This window comes from Trachurus japonicus, chromosome 22, assembly GCF_045865225.1.
Source record: "Trachurus japonicus isolate A0001 chromosome 22, Traja_1.0".
In the NCBI taxonomy this organism is placed as follows: Eukaryota; Metazoa; Chordata; class Actinopteri; order Carangiformes; family Carangidae; genus Trachurus; species Trachurus japonicus.
In genome coordinates this window covers 24244323-24270145 of record NC_140928.1, presented here as the reverse complement: position 1 = coordinate 24270145, position 25823 = coordinate 24244323, and the positions used below count along the sequence as shown (strand labels likewise).

The window sequence follows — 25823 nt, the reverse complement described above, 5'->3', positions numbered from 1 at the left end:
TTCAATGAGAAAAAAAAATCTATGTGTTTACCGCAAATACTGAAACCATGGAAACGTAAACATACAATTCCACCGGAAGAGCAAAACCGGCACAGACACAGACACAGAATTAAAGGATGTTACCGCTAGACAGGAGTGCTGTTATTCTATTACCAGGATGTCTCAGTAACTCAGTGAAAAGCCTCCAGCAGATTCAAAACGCTGCAGCTCAACAGGAGAACAGATCCAGAGTAGATTTTAAAATGTTCCTCCTCACCTACAAAGCCACTAATGTTCAGACACCTTCATGTCTTTAGGAGCCCCAAGTTCCCCAGTTCCCCCATCTCTCTGAAAGCAGTTTTACTCTGGCTTCCTGGTGTCTCTAAGAGTGGGGTGGGGGGGCATAGCCTCCAGCTGTCAGGCTCCTCTCCTGTGAATCCAGATCCAGTCTGGGTGCAGGAAGCAGACCACCCCCCCTACATTTAGATGAGGATTCAAACTGTCCTCCCTGATGAGGCTTATCGTTAGTGCAGACAGTTTGTATTAGCACAGCTACTAACACTGTGTCAGCCCGAGCTAACAAAGACCATTATCAAATAAAAGATACTAACTACTTGAACTGTTAGATTTATAATGACAAGACAGCCAACATCCGAGGTCACCTGCAAACTTTACATAGAGACGGGGCTGCAGCAGAGACGTGCATGCACGATTATCTGCAGCAGCTCAGTTCCAATATGAGCCTCCACATTTATGTTAAACTAACTTTTTCATGTTGCGGCTTCAGGACACTTGGGTCAGTACAGACGAGCAGTATGGAGGAATTTGGACGTTTCATAGTGTGTGTTTTGGACGATTCAAAAGTGAACTCTATCCGCCGCCATATGAAAATCCGTTGCCAGCCGGACCCCCCCTGGAACTCCTAAAGAGTTTTGATAACTCCGAAAGTTCTCCAAACCCTTCCTTGGCATGACTGTAGAACTTTCCAGCAGCCGTTGCTGTTAATTCATTGTCATGCGTGATACGTGTTAAGTGCACTCCCAGACCGCGTGCGTAGGAGCATGCGCAGTGTGCCACAAGGCACAGTCCTTTTTTTTCTACCTCATTTCTGAGTTATTGTCAGGACCGGTACGCCTTGTCGGTGAGTAATGTTCAATGTAACTGTGGACGAGAAATCATTTAATATGAATATCTGTATAATGCTTACAGTACATTTTGTGTTTGTGTTTACCTTTTAGGTTTACAACCTAGTCGAAACTAGTCAACATACTAGTCAACATACTAGTCGAAACAGTCGAAACTAGTCAACATACTAGTCGAAACAGTCGAAACTAGTCTACTAGTCGAGAAGCTAACCCACGGTGTAAAGTTAGCTGTAGCAGGCAGGCTAACCATCGGATACTGTGTGTGAAATAAATAAAAAGAAGAAAGAAAAGAGACTCGAGTTGTTTCCGCCGTACTGTCCTGGCTATACCCTTCCAGAGGGGAGTTTACTAGAGAAGAGATAGCTTGGTAAAAATCTGGACAGTTGTAAACCGCCGTCGGAGCCGTGCAACGGAGTACACAGCGCCGAGCGGAGGACGGTCATCGTTGAGAACCAGCGCCGGGACCGGAGACCCGGAGCCGGATGAGCACGCGACCGCAAACAACGCCACTACAACGGACGAGCCGGAGCCGAGAGCTAACGGGGCCGTTAAAGTGGGGAAGAATCACCGCAGCTGTAAGTAAGGCTGTGTGGATTGTATGAGAAGCTACAGAGCTGATAAAGTGACTTTTTCTGAGTGCTACTTCGTGCTAACTTGCTATGCTAAAGGAGGCTAAAGTTGCTACTAAATAGCCACAGAGACTGTGATATTGTGATCAAACATTGCTACAAGACGCCGCTAACAGGACTGTAAAGTGTGTGCAACACGGCTTCCAGCCATAACAGCCGGTAAAGGACGCAACGCTTGTGTGCCGTTCCGGACGAATTGTTCGTTCGGACGGATCTTTCGAACTGAGCCGTTCATTTGGACGAACGAATCTTTTTTCGAATCGAACGATTCTTTTTGTGATTCGAACCGAATCGAACGATTCTTTTTGCGAATCAAACGATTCTTTTTTGCTGCTAAAGTGATTCTAGTGATTCTTGAGTGGAAAACAAAATGGCGGATGACAAGTCAGTCATAGAGAGCCTAAAGCAGAAGCGTTCAAATGCACAACGGAACTTTACAACACGGATAAACCGCCTTAGTGTCAGTGCTGGCCGTTTACGTGAAGTTGACCTCTCACAAGAATTGACAAGATTGAGAGACGATTATGATAAACTCCTTGATGCCAGTAATGAATACATCGATGCACTGAAGCAGATGGACCCAACAGGTGACGACAGTGAGTCACAGGACGCTCTAACAAGGAGAGACGCTAGTGAGCAAAAGTTCTTTGAAGGTGAAACCATGGTCATGGAGATACTGTGGTCGAAGTATGCAGCGCCAGACATAGATGCTCTTGTCACACAGTTCAAGTCGGCTTTTGGTCGGGCTGAGGCACTCTGGAAAGACAAAGTAGTGCCATGGACACAGCAAGGGGTTGAAAGTGGTAAACTGGATAGAAAACTCCATGAGCTCAGGAACACTGTGTATACCTGGAGAGACTATCGACCACATGGAAAAGATAAATGGACACTCTTTCTGTCATTGAAAGAGGACAAGGAGCAACTGATGGACGAGTGGACATGCCGACGGGACACAGAGGAAATGAAGAGGCGCAGTACAGACCATAACAACGACGAGGAAGAGGATGAAGATGTTGGGGGTGATAACGCGGTCGGTGTTAGCGACAGTCTTACAGTCACTGATGACATCACTGTTACCCAACCAGTAACCCTCGCTACCGATACCCCACCTGATAACACCCAGCCAGCTGTTGTTACTTCGCCCAGTGATGGGCAGGGAACTGTATATGTTACAAGTCCTCCTCCGTTCATTTCCACTGACAGAGCAAGTATCATTACCAGCGCTCCTCAAGTCGTCACGATCAGTAATCCCCCACCAAGCAGCTACGCAGCACCTGCCATACTCAGCACTCCCCAACGGTCGTTTCAGCCCAGCCTGCAGTCAGGACAATTGGACGGTGGACTCAGTGTTGGTTTTGCTCTACCTCCGACTCTCGCTAGCACGCCACAACTGCTGAGCACTCACGTAGCTCCACCCGCCGATCTCAGCATGGGGCAAGGGAGTGACGGGCCACATAGCGGTTCTGGTGCGTACGCCGGAGGAGATAACAGCTACCAGTGGGCGCGACCTAAGATAAGACTCACACCCATTAGCTTGCCTAAGTTCTCCGGGGACAGGAGGGACTATTGGCGTTGGAAGACTGAATGGGAGAGTATCCAGGCACAAGCGGAACCTTCAGGATCACGTGAGTGTAAGAAACTTCATTTGCTAGACAGCATAGATGAGACTGTAAAAAGTGAACTCAGACTGTTGCGTTGCAGAGATGCAAACGATATCTTTAGAGAACTAGAGAACCATTATGGTGACAAAGCGCAAACAGCCGAAGAGATCGTGTTGGAGCTACAGTCCCGGCCTGCTGTAAAGAACCACCAGCCAAGAGAGACGTTGGAGTTAATCTTAGCAGTGGAGAGGGCAGCATTGGATCTCACGGACCTGGGATGTGTAGACGCCTTGCAGAACCAGCTGGTAATAAGGTCTCTAGAAAGCAAACTCCCTGATGTCATGAAAAGAGAGTGGTTGATGTGTGTACGAAACCCTGGTAACAATGTCCATCCAGGAAACCGTTTCGACAGGCTCTTACTGTTCCTGGAGGACCAAAAGTCGTTACTCGTGAGGTTGGAACAGCTGCTACCCAGCAAGCCATGGTCGGCTAACGCTCCTGAAAGACCAAGCTACCGGGAGAAACCAAGTGACAGAAGGAGGGAAAAGAAGTCGTTCACAAAGACTACAGCGAGTGAGATTAAGAGAGACTCTCAGCTGTTACCATGTGCTGTGTGTGGTGACGAAGAACACGGAGGAAAACTGTTTCGCTGTAAAGTTTTCAGGAAAGCCACCGTTCCAGAGAAGAAAGCACATGTGAAAAAGGCAAGAGCATGCACAAAGTGTCTGGATGTTCACAGAGTTGACGGCACCTGCACTCCAAAGTTCCTCTGTCGCAAGGAAGAGTGTAGGAAAGGCGACACTCCAGCGGACCACCACTACTTCCTCTGCACTAAAGCACCAACAAAGAGGGATGCTGCTAAGAGGGACATCAAAGCAGAGGAAAAGAAGGGGCCTCGTGGTCCAACAGAGGAGCAAGAGGCTGTGTTCGCCGAGTTAGGACTGACTCCCCACCAGCTGGAAGCTGTCCGCAGAGCCTGTACAAACAGGGCGACGTCAAGAGTGTCTACTGGCAAGGATCTAATAGAACAGAGCGGCTTAAAGGAGCATCCAGTTCTCATGATGCTCGTACCTGTCACAACGAAGAGAGGAGACAGTCTTGGAGCCTTGGTCGATCTCGCCTCAGACACTAATTACATCACACATCAAGCTGCGGAGAGACTCGGACTGACCGGTGTACCGATCACGCTTGTTGTGTATGGTGTTGGCACGATGAAGGTGAAAGTTGACACAAAAAGGTATCTTGTGACAATAAAGGTGTGGACTTCACGAGGGACCTTGAAGCTCCACGAGATGATCTGCTACGGGATGGAGAACATCGCCAAAGTGGATCGAGTGGTGACATCAGAGCGGTTGGAGCAGTTCTTCCCGGAGGTGAAGCCAGGAGAACTGTCCCGTCCAGAGAAGATAGATCTACTGATCAGTACTCGAGAAGGCAGATTAGCTCCACAAAGACTGCAAAGAGCTGGTGACCTGGTGCTATGGGATGGTCCTCTGGGCAAAACCGTGAGTGGTGTGCATCCAGATCTTTTCGAAGAAGTTGAGGTAACCACCTGGCGCTCAAAGACGCATTTCGCTCACTCCATGAAGACAGTAGCCATTAAGGTTGAAGAACACTTTGCGGGAAAGACAGAAAACCACCAGGAACAAGAAAGCTGCCTGGAAGTTCGGACGACAGCAGCTTGCAATAAGGAGGTTCTTGAGTGGCTAAAATGGGATAGCATCGGAGCTGCCTGTGACCCCGCCTGCGGAGGGTGTCGCTGTGGCAAGTGCCCACCGGGAGGAAAGGAGATGTCGCTGGCCGACGAGAAGGAGCTGGAGATAATACGAGCAGGCCTGACCTACCGGGAAAGTGACGCTCACAGCAACAAGCCGCACTGGGATGCGAAGTATCCTTGGAAGGAAGACCCAGCCTCTCTTCCCAACAACCGAAAGGCTGTGGAAGCAACATTCTTGAGGGCTGAGAAGCGGCTCATGAAAGACCCCATGTGGAAGGAGGCCTACATGAGGCAAGTCCACGAGATGGTGGGGAGGGGAGCTGCTGTTAAGCTCACCAAGGACGTAATGGACGGCTGGAAAGGTGCCGTGTGGTGGGTGAGCCATCTAACCGCACCGAACCCCCACTCAGTGACTACACCAGTGCGCCTCGTCTGGAATAGCAGTCAGGAGTACAGAGGGGTGAGTATGAACAGCATTTTACTCAAAGGCCCAGACGTTCTTAATCCCATCAGGGCGGTGCTTCTCAGGTTTCGAGAAGGAGAGCACGCAGCCATCGGAGACATCACCAAGATGTATAATTCCGTATGGCTGGAGGAACAAGAGGTCCATGTGCACCGATTCTTGTGGAGGGATTCACCAACAGATGAGATTGAGGACTACGCTGTCGTGAGAGTGAACATGGGAGACAAACCGGCGGGGTGCATCGCGCAGGTAGCCATGCGAGAGACCGCCAAGTTACCCCAGTTCTCTGACATGAAGGAGGAAAGAAGAGTCATCGAGGAAGACTCCTACGTCGATGACCTCCTCACGTCTCACAATGACCCACAGTGTCTAGACAAGATCCTAGAGGGAGTGGAGAAGATACTGAGAGCAGGAGGCTTCTACCTTAAACCCTGGGTCCGGTCCGGTTATAGTGGGAGGCAGGAGGAGACAGAGTCCAAGCCGCTGACTCTAGTATTGCCCAACCAGCTAAGGGAGGAAGATAACAAAGCCTTAGGGGTTGGCTACCTCGTGCAAGAGGACAAACTCTTCGTGATGGTCTCCATTAATTTCTCCAGAAGGAAGAAGAAGATGAGAACAGAGGTTGACCTCACAGAAGAAGAAGTGGAAGTAAAGACACCAAACCCACTGACTCGCCGTGTCCTACTGAGCCAGATCGCTGGTCTGTACGACCCAATCGGTCTAGCGTCACCTGTGAAACAAAAAGGAGTGATTCTTGTGAGAAGAGCCTTCCAGGAAGCTGGCAAGCTCACAAAGGACACCTGGGATGAACCTCTTTCTGGCGAGCTCCGAGGGAAAGCAATCGAGCTGTTTAAGGAGTACGCTCGTCTGAGCAGCATCAGGTTCCTCCGAAGTCTCACGCCCTCCGGCTGGAGGGGTAAGCCTTGGGGCATCACGTTTTCTGACGGGAGCTGTGAGTCCTATGGTGCTGTACTGTACTTGCGATGGGAGACGTCAGATGGTGTGGTCGTCAGGCTCGTGGAGTCGAAAGCCAAGTTAACTCCGCTCGATCAGAAAGGTGACGCGGTCAAGGCTGAGGTCTGTGGGGCTGTATTCGCCACACGCCTAAAAGGGTACGTGTTGAAGCATGGGCGACTGGACGTGGAGAAGTGGTTTCACTTCATTGACAGTCAGACAGTGCTAGGAGCTATCCAGAGAGAGAGCTACGGATTCCAGACATTCTTCGCGAACCGAATCGGAGAGATTCAGAAAGCTGGGCCCGTAACTGACTGGTGGTGGATCCCAGGAGAAGTCAACATCGCTGATCTAGTCACAAGGGGATGCTCTCCTGAACAGTTGGGTGAAAACTCTGTGTGGCAGAAGGGTCCTAGTTTCCTGTCTTGTCCTGTCGAAGATTGGCCCATGAAATCCGCCTCAGAAGTGGCAGCCAACGCCAGAGAGATGGTAGTTAAACTCCAGAGAAAAGCGTTTTCGGCAGTCCTCACCAGAGCTCAAGCGAAGAAGCTGTTGAATGCTGACGGACCTGGTGGTGAGGTTCCAGTGGTCACAGGTGAAGCTAGCAAGTCTCCAGAGTCCTCAAGTGATGGAGTGAAATTGACCTCAGATGAGGCCAAGCAAGCAGAGGTGCTGTGGGGAGCCTTGCTCATAGCCCAAGTGGATCCAACAAGGTACAGTTCTCTCGCTAAACTCTGTGGAGTAGTCGGTTATGTCCGCAGAGCTGTGAAGAAGTGGTTGGCCTGCATTGGGAGAACCCCTATAACATCAAAGTGGGAGGCGGTGCTGACAGTGCAAGAACTCGAAACTGCTTTCCTAGACCTGTGCCTAGCTGCCCAGAAGGGAGTTACATTTCCTGTATCGACAATAGAGAGGCTCGTTGTCAGAAGAGATGAAGCTTCAGGGCTCCTGCGATGCTATGGTAGAGTCCAGACCATTGCGCAGGGAGAGACCGGTGTGCCCCTGGTTCCCTACAAAGCGTGGATTAGTACCCTTCTCACACGGGAGGCCCATGGAGCTAACCACGAAGGTGTTGCTGGCACACTTCTCCGAGTGAGATCTAAAGCATGGGTTGTGCAGGGACCGAGGATCGCCAGAAATGTTATTGACGCCTGTATGCACTGTCGAAGGACCAAAGCGAGGATATGCAGACAGGTGATGAGTGAGCTTCCCCTCGAACGAACCAAACCAGCGGCACCCTTTGAGTTTACGACACTTGACCTCTTTGGCCCCTACCTTGTCAGAGACACCGTGAAACGACGGACAAAGATGAAAGTCTGGGGTGTGGTGTTCAGCTGTATGGCTTCGAGGGCAGTGCACGCCGACATCGTGGAAGACTTGTCGACAGAAGGATTCCTGAAAGCGTACCATCGCTTCACGGCTCTCAGAGGTCACCCAAGAAAGCTTTGGTCGGATCAAGGGACTAACTTTGTGGGCGCCAGGCCGGTATTACAGGAGCTTTATGAGTTTCTTAGTAGTATCGACAAGGATCATGTCCAGAAGAAAGCAGCAGCTGCAGGAACTGACTGGACGTGGGTGTTTCATCCAGCAGACTCTCCCCACCGAAATGGAGCTGCAGAAGCGGCAGTTCATGTACTCAAGAGAGCGTTGAGCAGCGTTGGCGAAGAAGGTAACTTAACAACGCTGGAGTTCCAGACCCTGCTCTATCTGGCAGCTAACCTGTCAAACGAGAGACCAATTGGAGCTAAGGCCCAAGAACAAGACGAAACTGTGGAAGTCATAACTCCCAACACACTTCTGCTTGGACGCGCAGGACTCAGCGGGGACACGCAAGGGTTCGTGTATCCAACTTACCCTGTCGTACGTCTAAGAGCGATCCAGATTGAGGTCGAAAAGTTCTGGAGACGGTGGAGCCAACTGGCGGGTCCAGGTCTCTTCATCCGCCAGAAGTGGCACGCGCCTGCCAGAAACGTCGCAGCGGGAGACCTGGTGTGGCTAGCTGACCAGAATGCGCTGAGGGGCCGGTTCAGGCTGGGTCGAGTACTGGAGGCCTGCCCTGACGCGAAGGGTGTAGTACGAGATGCAAAGGTGAGGACATGCCAAAGCTGCCCAGTTACCAGCGGACAGTCTAAGAGAAGCCAAAGTGTGGAGAACTTCCCATCCACCATCCTCCACAGGGACGTTAGGAGGCTGGTGGTTCTATTACCAGTGGAGGAACAAGTGTAAGGTCCCCGCCACATGGTGTGTTTCAGTTATGGATCCCCTCCATGTGGTGTGTTTCGGTAAAGGATCAAGACCCCCCCTCCACCATCCTCCACATGGACATTAGGAGGCTGGTGGGGTGTTTCGGTGAAGGATGTGACAATGTCGTCAAGGACATAGCATGTTGTTTATGGACATTAAAGTACCTTGAACTTACAGTTCAGCTAATACTGGCGTGTAATTCATATCTGAGAATGTACCGTTATGTGCATGATTATATAGGTAAAGTTCATAACTAAAAGTTTACTTGTTTGAGCTAGTTATAGTGGCCTACTTGGATTCAAGAATCAGTAGACCAAGTGGGAGGTGTAGAACTTTCCAGCAGCCGTTGCTGTTAATTCATTGTCATGCGTGATACGTGTTAAGTGCACTCCCAGACCGCGTGCGTAGGAGCATGCGCAGTGTGCCACAAGGCACAGTCCTTTTTTTTCTACCTCATTTCTGAGTTATTGTCAGGACCGGTACGCCTTGTCGGTGAGTAATGTTAAATGCAACTGTGAACAAGAAATCATTTAATATGAATATCTGTATAATGTTTACAGTATATTTTGTGTTTGTGTTTACCTTTTAGGTTTACAACCTAGTCGAAACTAGTCAACATACTAGTCAACATACTAGTCGAAACAGTCTAAACTAGTCAACATACTAGTCGAAACAGTCGAAACTAGTCTACTAGTCGAGAAGCTAACCCACGGTGTAAAGTTAGCTGTAGCAGGCAGGCTAACCATCGGATACTGTGTGTGAAATAAATAAAAAGAAGAAAGAAAAGAGACTCGAGTTGTTTCCGCCGTACTGTCCTGGCTATACCCTTCCAGAGGGGAGTTTACTAGAGAAGAGATAGCTTGGTAAAAATCTGGACAATGACGGTGAGTAGAAGATTGGGGAATTATCGATTTTGGGTGAAGTATCCCTTTAATCAGGTTCAAAACAGTTTTTAAGTGAGTATGTGCAGGGCCAGAAAGACAGAGTAGTCTAAAAAGAGTTCTTCTGTTAATCCTTCTTTATGAAGGTTATATACAGGGGTATTTTTGGAAGGTGCAGTTACCTAGGTGGTCCTGTGTATGTTCTGGCCACCAGTGAAATAACACAGACTATTAGAAGAATACCAGCTGCCAGATGTGAGCACATTGTCCTGCCGGCTTTCCCTCTAACCCTCATGATCAAATGTTGAGAAGAACCTACCGTGTATTTCCTCCACTGGCCCACCATCTGCTCCTCGGTGCGGTCGCTGCAGTCCTCGACCTCGCGGTCCTCCACCAGCTCGTGGTCCAGCCCCAGCAGCAGCACCCTGAGGCGGCCGATGTTGTCTCCGAGCCTCTGGCACCGGGTCATGTACTGGTTGTTGGAGTCCAGGCTGGAACGCAGACCCTCCTCGGCCTCACACAGGCCCTGCCTCAGCCTCTGCCAGCCCAGCCTCAGCTCCTCCGCCTCCTCCACCACCGCCTCGGCCCCCGCAGGAGAGGTGTTTCCCCTCACGCTCTCTGCATTGCCCTCGATGTGCTGAAGGGTCTTCTCCTCGCCGGCCACGCTGTCGTCCAGAGCCTGCCACAGGAAGTAGAAACCACACAGCCATTTTTTTTTTCTAATATTAATTCACTTATTTCAAATGTATTATCTAATTTTCCTTTGTGTATTTTTCAATGTGTCCTGCACAGTGATGGGAATGACAGTGTTAACGGCGGCGTTACTAACGGCACTAGTACGTTTAACCACGAGTAATCAAAAAAAGGATAACAATTTACTTGATAAGGTATTCATAAGATTGACATAACACTGTCATAACCATGACATAACCGCTGTCATAAACATCAATGAATACTTATGACAGCTGTCGTTAAGTGTCATTCGGTAAGTTATGTCACTTTTAATGCAAAGTTGACATTGTTTGAGATGTTTTTGTTCTGACAACTTTACATTTTTTTCAGTTCATCAACTTGTCGGGAAAAAAGCTGTTATCTGGAACTAACCGAATCACTCAGTATTCCTCCACACAGGCAGGCTCCACGACGCGCTGTATCACTCAGCCTCTTCCATGCCGCTGACCCAACAGCTGATAGGCGGAGTGATACAGTGCGTCGTGGGGCCTGCCTGTGTGGAGGAATAGTGAGTGAGTTGGTTAGTGCAGTAGTTAGATAAACGGGGGTTAGGGAGGGAAGTCCAAGTAATTTGACATACTGGATTTGAGCATTTTATAAAAATGTAACACAATAGTTACTTTCCTTGTAATTAATTTATTTTATCATGTAGTGACTCAGTTACTACCCAGGTTACTTTTTGGAGAAAGTAACTAGTAACTAGAACTAATTACTTTTACTACTAACATGCTGAACACTGGTCCTGCAAAATGAGGCTCAGAGCCTGCTCCCTTCTGATTGGTTCACTGGAGAAGCTGAGAGAGGAGCTGTAAAACTACAGTTACAGTAGATGTTTCTTGGATGTTACTGTAAAACCACATATACACCTTCTCATGGATCAACACTGATCTATAATTCTGCCTGAGTTGAAATGTCACACTCAAATTAAGATATGTACTATATCACCGCAGCAGTAACTGTAATGTTCCTCTGTTTGCTATAATCCAGTTTTATATATTTAGTGCTGAGATGATTTGATGCAGGGACGTCATTTACCAATGCACATATTTTATATTTATATGTAATATTTATATTTGTTTGGCTCCTTAGAGTATAAAAAAAGTCCAAGTTGCGCAGCTGAGAATATTCATTCACAATCCCCTGCTGAAAATAACAGACAGGCTTTGAGAGTGTGAATGTGGCGACACCAGTGTGACTGAGTGAGGTTTACTTGTAAGGCTTTCAGCTTGTTCTCAGACGTTTCCTCCCTCTCCATCATATCAGTCAGCTCCTTGGTCTTTGACAGCAGCCAGGACTGGAACCTCTGAACGCAGCTCTGGTACGTCTGGTGCTCCTCAGCCATCTTCTGAAGCAGCGACAGGCGCTCCTATAGTGCGGCAGGAGACACACAAGCTCGTGGTAATTTTTAGCAGCACATCAAAGGTGAGGTGAGGCGCCACATTCGGAGTGCCGTATTCTCCCGTGAGAATTATTCTCTGTCTGTCACTTCAACCACACATTGAAAAAAATTGAAGACAACAAAAAACAGAGATAGAGACGGTTCACAGGTGGGAGTTGATTCTAGGGAACCTTAAAACACAGTATTATATAGATCACAACTCTCCCATTTGGAATCAGAAGCGCAGTTTTGGCAGCAGACTGGTTGTTCACATGAATTCAAGACTGATGTGGGCGTACGATTAAGTGCGACAGACTTTTGAAAGAGCTGTCTGAGAGGAAAGAGGACGAGCAGCCTCCTTGTACAACATATATTCATCCAACATCCAGATGAATAGACTAAATACAGTATATGTGGAGTGGGCCCTGGGATTCATACACACATAACATCATCACCTCATTTCAGCTGTTTCACTTCATGGCCACAAATTTGACCTTCCACGTACAATGTAGTTAAGCTGAGCCAAAAATATGCATTATGCGTGTTGTGTGTGTGTCTGTGTGCGTGGATGTGGTTGTGGCGGTCTGGAAAAATGACAGAACAACACTGCTGTTGCAACTGCAAGTGTTTCTCAAGCCACGCACTTCCTGTTTCAAAGATGTTGTTGCTCATTCAAACAAAGGGACTCTTTGGAGTTTTAGTCAAGAGGACGAATGTGCTTTCATTTCATGGTTCAGTTCTATTTTCCATCTGTGAGTGTTTGTTTAGTTCTTTTCATTCCCTTTGATTTCCCTCCTCCTGTGCTTTTTGCCTTCAAAATTATTTCACACACACACACACATATACGCACACACACTGGCTGAACTGTGAGTAGTTTACATAAGCCACAATCTTGTAGCCTTCATCCAAGCAGAAGCAGAACCGGGTACAAAAACCCCGATCACTGACGTGCACAAACTACAGTGCTGTTTACAGCTCAGAGCTCCACTGGTTCCAGTTGCATGGAGGTGCTACACACTACACTGATAAAACTTTATAAATAAACAAACTGTTTTTTCTAGCTTGTAAACACATATTGCACAGCTGCCACAGCTGCATTATGCAACACAACCCCACTGCACCAAGGCTCCACACTAGGCTCGGACTGATTGGCAATATCAAATATTTCCTGCTCTGAGTGATACTTATCATGATATGAATCAGTCCGTCCTTCTGCTGTTCGACCTTCATTTAACCACTGCTCTCACTATTCATTGTGGTAAATGCGACTTTGAAATGCAGTCAGTGGCAGCATCACTTATACTCGAAATGTAAAATACAACAATATAATTAGAAAGCTCCCCACTACTGCCAAAATATCATACATTATGATATCTGTGCTTAAAGGGATAGTTCAACATTTTTGCAAATTTGCCCATTGCTATAGTCATAGTAGTAGGTTCGTTTCCTTTAATTGTTGGTGCAAGCTATTTTTAAAACAGCAGAGCAGAGCTGTGAGCTGCTCAGAGCTACGCTATGGAGGCTAATGGGATTTCTTGGTTTCCCTCATCAAACTCATCAAATACACAATCCAACAACTCCAAAACGCTCTGGTGGACAAGTTGTGACCTGCACATTCACCACGCTATGAGATAATAACACAATGTTATCAGACAGAGTTGTTTTCGAGGCAAATGCAGAGACTGCTTGCTGAAAAACTGTCCCCGACGGGAATGCGCATCAGCAGTTTTGCATGAATTTACTGTACCTCGAAAACAACTCAGTCTCGCAACCTTCTGATATTATCTCATAGCGTGGTGAATGTGCAGGTCACAACTTGTCCACCAGAGCGTTTTGGAGTTGTTGGATTGTGTATTTGATGAGTTTGATGAGGGAAACCAAGAAATCCCATTAGCCTCCATAGCGTAGCTCTGAGCAGCTCGCGGCTCTAATCCACCGTTCTAAAAATAGCTTGCACCGACAATTAAAGATAACGAACCTACTCCTAAAACGATATAGATTATGGCAACGGGCCAATTTGTCAAAATGTTGAACTATCCCTTTAACTGAGATGTTTATTTCTGGATTACAGTATATAATTGCATTTAACATGGACTCTACACTATTGTTTAAAGCCCCCCACACCACTATGACAAAACAAACCTGAAACCTTCTTGAGAGAATTAGCACAACCACAAACACCGTGTCAGCCACTGACAGTTACAAGCTAACAAAGAACATAAACACAGAAGAGAAGCTAACCGTTCTGAGACATCTGCATGTCTCCGATTCTGGTCACAACTGGCTCCTCCTGAGTCTCTCTGCTGTTTCCTTCTTTAATCATCACCACATGCTGCACACTCTGAAGTACGTCTGATGAAGTACGTCTGATAAAAGACTTTGTTGCCTGGAGCGAAAGAAACCATCTACAGCTCAACACCTCAAAGACTAAGGAGCTGCTCATAGACTTTGGAAGGTCCAGACCACGTCCAGTGTCGATCGGGGGCGACAAGGTCTAGACTGTAGGTAACTACAAGTACCTCGGGATATGGTTGTGCATCGAAGAAGAACTCCAACAGGTTGGACAAACTGATCAGGCGAGCTAGCTCTGTGGCCGGCAGGAAACTGGACTCCCTGGTGACAGTTGCTGAGAGAAGATCCTTGAACAAACTACTGGCTATCATGGATGATGCCAGTCAGCCTCTGTACAATGTAGGGGATTTATAAAGTACTATCTATCTATCTATCTATCTATCTATCTATCTATCTATCTATCTATCTATCTATCTATCTATCTATCTATCTATCTATCTATCTATAGATAGATAGATAGATAGATAGATAGATAGTATCTATCTATCTATCTATCTATCTATCTATCTATCTATCTATCTATCTATCTATCTATCTATCTATCTATCTATCTATCTATCTATCTATCTATTTTTCTAAAGGACAGCTGTATTGCAAATCAGCTGTATGATAATACTTTGTAGGTGAGAACAGATTTTGTTGCGTTGTGTGTCATACACTCTCTCTAGGGATAATGAACAATGCAGGTTATCATGAGGCGTTGCGTGGCGTAGTGGTTAGAGCGGGCGTCCCATGTATAGAGGCACAGTCCTCGCTGCAGTCGGCCCTGGTTCGAATCCCACGTCGGGCGCCATTTACTGCGTGTCATTCCCCCTCTCTCTGCCTCCCCGTTTCCTGTCTGTCTCAACTGTACTATCCATAAAATATACTAAAAAAAAAAAAGTAGGTTATCATGAACACACCAATGCACTGTTTATAAAATCACAGACACTGGAGGATAGGGATTTAGTAGAGTTCAAAATCGCTCAAATTGTATATAAAGCATGACATAAATTGCTTCCTGGAAATGTACAAAAAATGTTTAGTGATAGAGAAGGGGAATATGATCTAAGACGGAGATGAAATTTCAAACAACCAATTGTTCATTCTTCTGAGAAGCATGTGCGCATCTGTCTATGGGGTGAAGCTGTGGGATAAGTTACCTGATGAGATCAAAGCAATTCAAAAAAACATTATTCTGGAGAAAGGATTTAAAGGTTTAAAGGTCAGGGCATCTACAAGCTAGTTAGCTCCAGCCTCAACCCATTCGGTCAGCCTTATGTAGACTTTCTTCAAACTCAAACTCAAACCTGAAACTTTGTAGACCGAAAGTCTGAAATATGAACATATTCAACTCCAGGCCTCACCTCAGCTCTGTCCCTGACGTCGTTGTAGGCCTCCTGCAGCCTCTCCTGGGCCTGGGGCTCCACGCTGGGGTCCTGGGTTCTGTTGTGCAGCGAGGCGGCCTCGTCCAGCAGCCTCTCCAACAGCGCCGCCTGGCCATGGATGTCGCTCACTACCACCCTCTGCTGGTCCACCTGCCAGAGCTTCTCCTTCACCCCCAGCTGCAGCTCCGCCCCGACGTCCAGGCCGCGCTGCTGCTTCGTGAGCCACAGCTCGAACTCCTCGTAGGCCTTCAGGTACTCGCTCCAGTGGAGCCACACCCACTCGATTCGACTGGGCGTGAGGTGAAACAACACACCAGGGTTATTATAGTTATAGAGGAGACTAAAACTAAAACTAGCAGTGAAAAAAATGTACGTAACACTGAAATGAAAAAACAAACATATTTTTCCAAACGAGAACTAAATAAAAACTACAATGCAAAACTAACTAAAACTAAACTGAATTGCAGATAACATTAGCTTAGTTTTAGTTTTCTTAGAGATAGCTAAAGTTGCAGGAAGAAAACGCCACAGCTCAATATGGGACGATTTTGAGTACGACCCACAGGTAGATAAGAGTGAATGTAACGTGATGAGGACTGGTGGAAACATTTATGGGATGCAACTAAAAGGGAAATATCCCACAAATTTGGAAGTTCATCTTCAGAGGTCTCACAGAGGCTTTCTCCTAATACCTGAAAAACTAAGACTGAATAAAAACTAAGTAAAAAATAGTCAATTCCTCAAAAAAAAAATTAAACTAAACCTGCTTAATCACTTGTTGAACTAACTAAAAAACTAAACTGAAATAAAAAAGCAAACTGAAAAACTAAATGAAAATAAAAAACTAATGAAAATTTTAAAACTATAATAACCTTGCAACACTCAAGAAATGTGTGTTTATTTGATAGGCTGTTTTTACAATAAAAGTAAGTGAAACTATCATTTTAGAATGTCCCTATTTTCACAGTCTAGTGGTTTTTATTCTATATAGTCAAATAGAGGTAAATAGTCAAACACTTTAGAATTGAGCCTGCTGATGCTGTATGTGGTTTCTCTTTGATCTTTCTGGTGTGGGACAGTTAGCTGAAAACACACACCCCCCAACTATTCAAAACACAGCATTAAAAGCTGAACGCTGGATCCAACCAAAGCCGCCATCGGATGTCAGACACCCTCTAATCACTGCAGTGCACCTGAAGTGGTCTAAGTTAGTCTGGACTGGGTGGAGCAGCACCTGTGACAGTGGATGATGTAGGTGCAGGTCTCTTCCCACAGGCTCTTCAGCTCTTTGAGCTTAGCGTGGGTGTGGTTCTTCAGCTCTTCATCTCCGCTCTGCAGGAGGTTCTCAGCTGCCACCAGCACCATGTCCATCTTCACGCGACCTTCGTGCTCCGACTGATGGATTTTCTGCACATTCACAACAAGGACACAGAAAGCATTACTTATTATTTTATCATTTTATACCGTATCAGTGGAACAGAACCTGCCATGTTTGTCGCAGTAATGACTCGCTTTCCTTAAAGGAGATCGTTGACAGTAAGTGTCGTCACTTGATGTCCAAAATATCCCAAAACAGTAAATTTAAAATACCTGAGAACTGAAAGATTTGATGAAAAAATAATGTAACGACAAAACCAAATAAATGGGGCGGCACGGTGGCACAGTGGTTAGCACTGTTGCCTCACAGCAAGAAGGTCCTGGGTTTGAATCCCCGGCCGCCCAGGTCCTTTCTGTGTGGAGTTTGCATGTTCTCCCCGTGTCTGCGTGGGTTTCCTCCGGGTGCTCCGGTTTCCCCCACCACTAAAAACATGCTAGCCTGATCCTCCAGTCAGCGCCCCTGACCAAAGGCACTGGCTCATAATCTGGAGTTGGTCCCCGGGCGCTGCACCGTGGCTGCCCACTGCTCCTCAGGGATGGGTTAAATGCAGAGAAAGAATTTCACTGTACTAGCTGTATATGTGACAAATAAAGTACCTTTACCTTAAAATGAGATGTGAAAACAAACTGTTTCTCAAAGACAGAAGGGATTGTGAAAAAGTATTTCTACTGCTTCCCCCCCTTTTTTGCTGCAGATTTAACCCTTCTGCATCATTCTACATTTAATAAGCCATATGGACAAAGTGAAAACTTTGAAGAAACACCTTGGGCAGTGATTATAACTTCAAGTCAAACTTACAGGATTTGCACAAACAAGTTTATTTATTCCCAGCCTTCCTAACAGGTCTACTACAGCTCCACAAAACCACAACGGCCCCAACAGTCAATACCAGAAACAGGCTGTTTGTGTCTATTATCTTTGGACACAAACAACAGGAGGTGAAGCTCCTGTTTAAGCTTAGACAATCCCCCGACCTGTCTGTTTAAATCACCGAGGTCTAAGTTCGTACCGCAAGTGGAATGTAAAACAAACAGGCAGTAGACCAGGCCATCAACCGACTCAAACACCGGGACCTTGTTGATTACTGCAGCCAGGCTGTGGTAAAGTCACCAGGAAGGAAAAGGAGAAACCCTGGGATCTCTGGGGTTGTGAAGATGGAATAAGAGAGCAATAAAACCAGCAATGAAACAGCATCGGTATGAATGGTGCCGTGACTGGGCCCTGCATAAGCTGTCCAAAAACCTGGAGGCAGACAGCCAGACAGGCAGGCAGGCTGGAGGCAAACAGGGACCAGCCTGACAACATCACAGTGGCTGATCCAGTCAGTCAGGGTGTGTTCTCACAAGCAGGGCGGGAGGCGTTCACCTGTCCAGTGGAAGAATGACAGGTGGGAACATCCACAAAGAAATACCTGGAACATCTTAGGAGCAAGAGCTGGTTTAGAGGAGAATTCCGGTCATTTTTGACCCCTAAATCGTTGTCCTGATGGTCACCCAGTGTTGGGGGAGCAAAAAACACAACTAAAATTGATGCAGCCAAACCGGAGTTACACCATGGCTAGACGGTGCTAGGGATAGCGACACGCTAATGTATGGGTGCAATTCTTTCAACCACAACAAACACTCAAAAAACAATCAGATATCAAAACAATCAGATATCTATGATACATGACTGGAATCCTTACCAGACACCACTGAACTCATATAGTGTACAGTATCAGTATGAACTTGTTTTTGCATGTAATCACTCACCTCAGATAGCCGAACTCTGAAACACCCTGGAAAGACATTACTATCCGATCGCAGAGCGCCTGCTCTCCCCGCCACAGAAACAAACACTTTTTCCTTGTGATGATTTCTTTACAAAAATAAACGGTCAGAGATATTATGGACATAACCACAGCACTGCTCGACCGTTTATTTTTGTAAAGAAATCATCACAACAAAGAAAAAGTGTTTGTTTCTGTGGCGGGGAGAGCAGGGCAGGCGCTCTGCGATTTTTGGTTTTTGTTTGTTTTTTGCTCCCCCCAACACTGGGTGACCATCAGAAAGACGATTTAGGGGTCAAAATTGACCGGAATTCTCCTTTAAAGGAGGGCAGAACAAGGGAGCAGCTTCTGGCTCTGGGTCTGAAGAAAGGACAAGGTAAAGCAGGAACCCTTGGGCCAGCTCAGCTTCAGAGATATTGTAACAACTTCATGAGCTGGTTTACGAATAAAACTGTGAACATTAAAAAATAAAATCGATCCCCTCCTTCTCACAACTGGCACAGATAAGTCCTGTACAGCAGCCTTGGAATCAATCTGCTTCATATTCTGACTGCTTCCTCTACATACTGTATCTCTCTGAGCTAACTTCACCAGGCTCTTCATCTAAACCATCCACTTATGTGATTCCAGACTGTTCTGGTATCTTCATCATCAGGGTCTTCTCCTGTGCCAGTAATATTAGTCTTATTACCACCAGCCCATCTAATTGAGCCGTCACTGTAGAAACGGTCACCTCAGAACAATTGAGGCCAAGGAAACACACTAATTTTACACAGCAATGCACAAGGAAACTCTACATTCATCTTCATACAAATTTAGCAAGTGTTCCACCTGCACTATGTCTTCATATGCAAGGGGCTCCTGGAGGCATGAAAGCTGTCAATGCCACGGCTCACATAGATATTATAATTACACATATGAATGGAAAAGAGTGATGACGCAGGTTGATGCTGCAAAAAATTGGACAATTAAGAATGAATAACTGAAGGAATGAATGGCAGCTAGTAAATAGATTCATTGTTCAATAAATGTTAGTAACTGCTGTGATAATTACACTTTAATTATCATCAATAAAAGAGCACTTTCTAAAAAACCTCATCTGAGAGCCAGACACACATTTCTCCTGCTCATTACCGTGCACATGGGTACTGTATCTACAGTGCTGCAGTATTTTACAAGTGCACAAAGAAATGTTTAAATTAAAAACAAAAGTCTTTATGCTATTATAATATAATTTCTGTATTTATTGATTTGGTTTGTATAGTTATTAAAAAATATCACAAAGATACTTGATTTCTAAGGGAGATATGTCAGGTGTTTTTATTCACTAAGGAAATCATTTTGTTATGGGAACAGTTTTTTTTTTTGTTTTTTTTGTGTGATTCTCTTCATTTGTTTGTTTCCCCATTAAAAGTATCTATAGAAAGTGAACACTGTGCAAAGTCCAAACTCTGCAGCTGTCTCCAGTTTGGATGACTGAAGACTAAAGTAGTAGCAGGGGTCAGAGGTGAAGGGTCAAAACAGGCGGCGAAGAATCTAACCTCTGTCTCCCTGAGCCGGGCCTCCAGGGCGTCTCGGGGTCCCTGGGTGTTGTCGTTAGCCTTGAGCCTCTCCTGGACGGCCCGCATCCAGGAGAGGGCCGCTTCCAGGCTCTCCGTGAACTCCTGCTGCTCCTGCTGTGTCATGGTCAGTCCTGGGCCTGAGGAGACAACATCAGCTGACACATCATTCCGCGAGCATGAAGTCTTAAAAGATACAGCCATTTATAGGGTAAGTGTGGGCCAACATAAAGACGATAGTGGTTATATCATGAAATGTACGTATACAGGTTCAAGTGAAAGCAAAAAGTCAAAGTTCCTTTTATTTTGACATTGTTCAAGAGAATAGTATCCATTCTAGATTTACTTACAATCTCCTTTACATAATAAGAGATAGAGATCATATGAAATGATTTTAATGAAACACTGCTTTTTTTTCTTATGTATTTTTTTTTTTATTATGGGTTGACAAGAACATGGGAACTGCCAGTTCTGAACCCTCCAAACGCTGGGAGCAAAATCCGAGAGTGAAAACAACTGACAGAGGTTTTCAAGAGCCTGCAATAAAATGTGTGTAGGGAGGAGTCCTGGCTCTGCAGAGGCACAAAGAGGCACCACAAGATTTCTGAGGGAAAGTAAAACTCAGATGGCACAAGCCATTTTCCTGTATGACTCATTTCTCCCTCACACAACATTCCTTCTCCCAAGTGTCTGCTGCCTTTGACTCAGACTCTGAAAACATGGATATTAAGTACTCAATGTCTTCAAAGCTGACCAAACATCACTCCATTTAAAAAGGTTCTTTTATTGGCAAGATAGCACTTTGATGGAATATACCTCCACTGCAGTTTTCCCTTTTTCTTTTTTTAACATTTGCATGGTTTAAATATAGAATTTCTATATTCCAATTCTTTCCTTAGATAGAATTCTAGACCTTTTATTTCTAAAGGTGTAGAATTGCTAATGTTTCCTCATTTAGAATTCTAGAATTTCTAATATTTATTACATAATAAGTTATAGAATTTATGTTTGCATACTTAGAATTCTAGAATTATCGTCCTCAGCATTGTAAATAGACTTAACCAACTTCCAAGTTTATTTACAGTAAATAATGCAGACTGTAACGAACACAGGTGTGAAATTAGCTCATTCATACTTGCAGCTGGTGTTTCATTTACACCACTTGGTGTTTATTTCACATTATCTGCAAAGAGCTCGCATCATACGTGTTGTCCTCTGTCACTGAGTGTCTGCAGTCTGTTTGAATAGCTGTTGTTAAGTTCAGTCTGGAGCTATGCTAGTCCACTGGACGTTAGCACCGCATAGGTTTACGGTTACGTTTCCGGCTACATACATGTACTGTAGGAGTTTAGAGTAGATCTGTGCGACTCGTTATAGAACAGTAATCTAATGTAGAGCTGGTGGGAGCGAGAGAGGCTAAAAAGAGGAGTTCTCCGGATTGGTGGGTGGAGATAGGCCTATTAACAGGAAGCTAAGCTAAACAACAGTCAGATGTATTGGTCGGGTTCGGCTTTGGAAGAGTAGAAACACTCACGGATTTGTGTTCATCAGGTGAGATGACCCCGCTGCTGTCAACTGCTGCCTGCTGTGTTGTGTACAGTAAAGTTATGGCAGGCAGGAAGTAGAGAGCGCCGAGGCCGCCGGGGGCTGGAGTCAAAGCAGCCTGTCATGCTGCCTTCAAGGACATCCCGTAAAGCACAACACCGTACGGAAAATGCGAAAGAAATGTAACAGTTGTTGATTATTCTACACAAAACGATCGGTGTCCAAGGAAATTTCAACTCCTGGAAAGTGTTTCAAAAGTAATAATAATAATATTTAAATTTAAACAAAAATAAGCATAAGCTTCGCATTAGGCTACAACGTTTATTCAATAAATTAAATGGTGCTGATTGTAATACAGTGGAAAACGGATGCACTTCTATTCTATTAAAGAATAAACAAAATATGATCAAATAAAATAAAAGAAAAAAAAGAAAGAAAGAAAAAAAATCCACACACATAGGATAGGAATACTGGATCAGATAAACCTCTGGCCCAAGATTTGCCAGGGTTCATGGCTCTGTGCTTCCACACCAGTTATCCTCTGGTATTGACTGACAGCCAGAAGATTTTGGTACAGATCTGGAGGCAGCATCTGACAATCATTCTGTATTTGCCAGACATGTGCTGTGCAATCAGGCAGAGGCCAGAGGAAAACAAGCAGTGGCCTAAGTATTACAAAGAGTTATTTTGTGGGAGAGTCATTCATCAAAAAAAAAGGGCCTACGTAAGAATACTTTAAATAAACTTACTTCAGCTCAAATGGTTTCTGTATTTGTGACTGTTCAGTTCATACTGTTCTTTCATGAAGTTATATTTACACTTAAGTGTTTCTGACAGCATTTGAACTCACCAGCACTGTAGGACCATAACAAATCCTCAGCAGCTGTTGACCATCAGCCACAAATTCAAACTGGAGGGCGCCTTACATGCGTCTGTTCCTATTGGTTGAAAGAACAGCAACAGGTCATGCCCACTTTCCATTTGATCTGAACTTTTCCCAGATTTCACTAAGTAAAAACACAACTAAATCATGAATTAAAACATTCTCTAAGAATTAATGGCTGCACATTTTCATTCTTCAATAAATTAGCCTATATTAAAGCATTCAGCATTTATTAGGCAGGTGTTAAATAAATTAACTGAGAAAAGTTATTGCTTTTGGTCTTTTGATGGAATTTGTTCACAGCGAGAAAAATATTGAACAACAGGATTTAAATTGATTTGGGCTTATCGTGCTGCTAACATGGAAAACAAATTATTCTGACTTTGCTGGCAACATGACAGATTACTAGCCTAGGCTACCATAGGTTCACTTTGAATTTGATCACACTCACTATAGAAATTGAAATAATTAGTCCTAATTAAAAGATACAAAATCTTCAGGAACTCCAGTTGTTTTCATTTTTGCCATGTGGAACACAGTTTGTACAAAATCAAAGCACAAGAGCCCAACCCCAAAAGAATGAAAATGGCATGATGAACATGAAAACAGTGCCTGTGCTCCATTTAGCTATGTTAGAGTAGCCAGGCTGAGCAAACCAAATGGAAAGCACAGTTCATGACACTGACTCTCTATCCGTAGATGATCACACAGCAGCAGACAGAGTAGACACGGCTGTATGATTAAGTCTGATCTCTCCTGGAGGATGAGCACCATTCTTCCTGAACATTCTGTATGATTATATGATTCATGCTGACTTCAAGGACTATATGATTCAGCAAATTTTCAGATAGTAGAGCATCAACTCACAAAACTGCCTTTAGGATGTATTAAATTAGGCTAAATTATTATAACAAATATGTGAAATTATACAGTACTAGGTGTTGATTCATGTTCTACTAGCTTTATAGATTATTATTATAGATTTTCTGTATTTTCACATGATGGATTATTTCAGTTATCCTACTGTATGTTCATAAGATATTTAATGGTGCAAGTTATATGTTTACAATAGGTGCATCTCAATAAATTAGAAAAGTTGAAAAGTTCATTTATATCAGCAGTTCAATTCAAGTAATGAAACTCATAGATTAATTAAACACAGACATAAATATTTCATGTGTGTTTCTTTTAATTGTAATAATTATGGTTTATGAAAACCCCAAAATCAGTATAGAATATTATGAAAAAGTTCACTATTATAATCTAATGGTGTCACATTATCAGTTTAGCTAATTAACTCAAAACACTTTTCCTTTTCCTGAGCCTCTGGTTCAGTAGGCTACACTATCATGGGGAAGACTGCTGACCTGACAGTTGTACTCTGCTTTATTGAGATGCACCTGTAAGCTACAAATAGAAGGTGAAATGCATTGCTTCTGGTGCACAGCATGTAAAAGTCATCACAGGACACCAGATTTAAATCTCACAGAGTAAAAACTGCTGGAGACATTAGGGTCAGTCTGAATGTCGGAAGTTCATGAGAACCAGGTCTTAGAAAATGTCAGGACACTGAATGCGCAGGTGAATCTCTACTTGTTGCGTAGGTGGATGATTGTTGCTGCTGACATACAGAAAATCAGCTCGCCCACAAGCTGATCTGTTTCAGAGCCATGTGTGTCCATGTGATACATATTCATGAGCACCTGTTTGTGTCATCTTGCAGCTCCACACTCGGGGCTCTGAGCTGCTGTCAGGAGCTCCACTGTGTCTCTGTTGTGTGGTAAAGCAACATCACACTGTGTCAGCTCTCATCACAGAGCTGCTTGAGCCTCATTGGCTCTGAAAATGGTGACTTCTTCTCATGTTGGACACTTTTTTTTTCTCCTGTTAGGTAAATCAGGCTTCTCCTTACACTCTTCATGCAGAGCCTCTTATAGCTCTGTCCATCATCTGCCCCCACCATTATGATTCCAGTGACAGAAACATTGAATGATCCAAGAAAACATCAAGCGTTTTTACTTTGTACCGACAGACTGTACCCATAAAAAGGTAGATTTAAACGTGGTAGCTGTTTTACCACACGTTTTCATCCGTCTTTCTTTAGTGGTGGGTTGGGTCAAGCATGGGGTCTTCCATTAGGCCAAGAGGTCAAGAGGTCTCAGGAGTACATGTCCAACAAAGTCTTGAACAATGTAAGAAACCTTATTTCTCCAGCACTGTCTATGGTAGTCTCTCATAATGTGACTTGAGTCTTGGGTCTCTGGGACCTGAGTGGCATCATGCCATGCTAAAGGTTGGCAAAGCTGAGCTGCTTACAACTGAAACACTCAGATAAGAAATTAGTAAAATAGTTTGCAACTATTTATGGGTGTTAAGCAGGTGGGTGAGTGTATACATGCCACAAACCAGCATCAACGCGTTGCCCCTTTTTGGATTTGGTGGGAGGGGGCAGAGTCAGGCCCGACCAGCTCACTCTCAGCTTCAAAACTGCTCTTTACAAACCAGTCAGCTTTTTTATTAACAATCAGTCTAGGTCCAGAGAGGAAGGCATTGTTGATTGCTTTTAATATCTTCTTTCCACCTCTGCATCATGCATCATTTTCCAACAAGCTGAAACTTTGTTAATGCCTGTTAATTGCTGAGGTTGATCCGGCTTACATCTTAGCAAACAACTACACAGGGACACAGCAACATTACTGTTCACCTGGAGGCATATTTATGTCTGTTAAATTAAAGTCTTTTTCAGCTCTGGATTGGTCTCCAACAAATCCCAAGGGAAATATCTAGTTGTTTAGCAGTGTTAACCAGCTGACCTCAAATATTGTCTGTGCTTTGAGCCAATTGCTGTTGCTGTAAAATCGAAACAATGAAATACACAACAATAAAAGAGACCGAACAGCTCTGAGGAGTCGATGGGAGCTGCAGAGTTGGTGATAACTGTTGGGCTCATTACTGCGAGCCTTTCCTTTCACACAAGACATTTGACCCATTGTTAGGAATAAAACTCTGATTAGTGCAGCTTTAAGTATGGGCGTCAGATCAGTCAAACTGTAATTTTCCCAGAGCTTCACCACATGCTGATTCTGTGGAGATGATTTGGAAAATGAGATGAAAGATTTTCGTGTAGCTGTCGGCAGCTTGGCAGCGTGATGAGCAAACCTGAAAATGCTGGATCTGGAATGCATTCTCCACATCAGCCTCAGTGTGTGGCAAGAAGACTTGAAGAACTCAGACAGCTTTTCCCAGCA

At 44.9% G+C, this 25823-nt stretch overlaps 1 protein-coding gene across 1 annotated transcript in view; it reads right to left on the bottom strand.

Moving 5' to 3' along the window:
- Nucleotides 1-21823, bottom strand: part of syne3 (spectrin repeat containing, nuclear envelope family member 3) — a 73228-nt gene extending 51405 nt beyond the window's left edge. The window contains exons 1-6 of the mRNA XM_085767138.1: nucleotides 21682-21823; nucleotides 20130-20287; nucleotides 16677-16849; nucleotides 15422-15731; nucleotides 11556-11711; nucleotides 9933-10292 (exon numbers count right to left, since the gene is read on the bottom strand). Of these exons, the coding sequence (XP_085623264.1) occupies nucleotides 9933-10292; nucleotides 11556-11711; nucleotides 15422-15731; nucleotides 16677-16849; nucleotides 20130-20273 (1143 nt within the window). The 5' untranslated portion in view covers nucleotides 20274-20287; nucleotides 21682-21823. The remainder of the gene's footprint in view (nucleotides 1-9932; nucleotides 10293-11555; nucleotides 11712-15421; nucleotides 15732-16676; nucleotides 16850-20129; nucleotides 20288-21681) is intronic.
- Between the last annotated feature and the right edge of the window lie 4000 nt (nucleotides 21824-25823).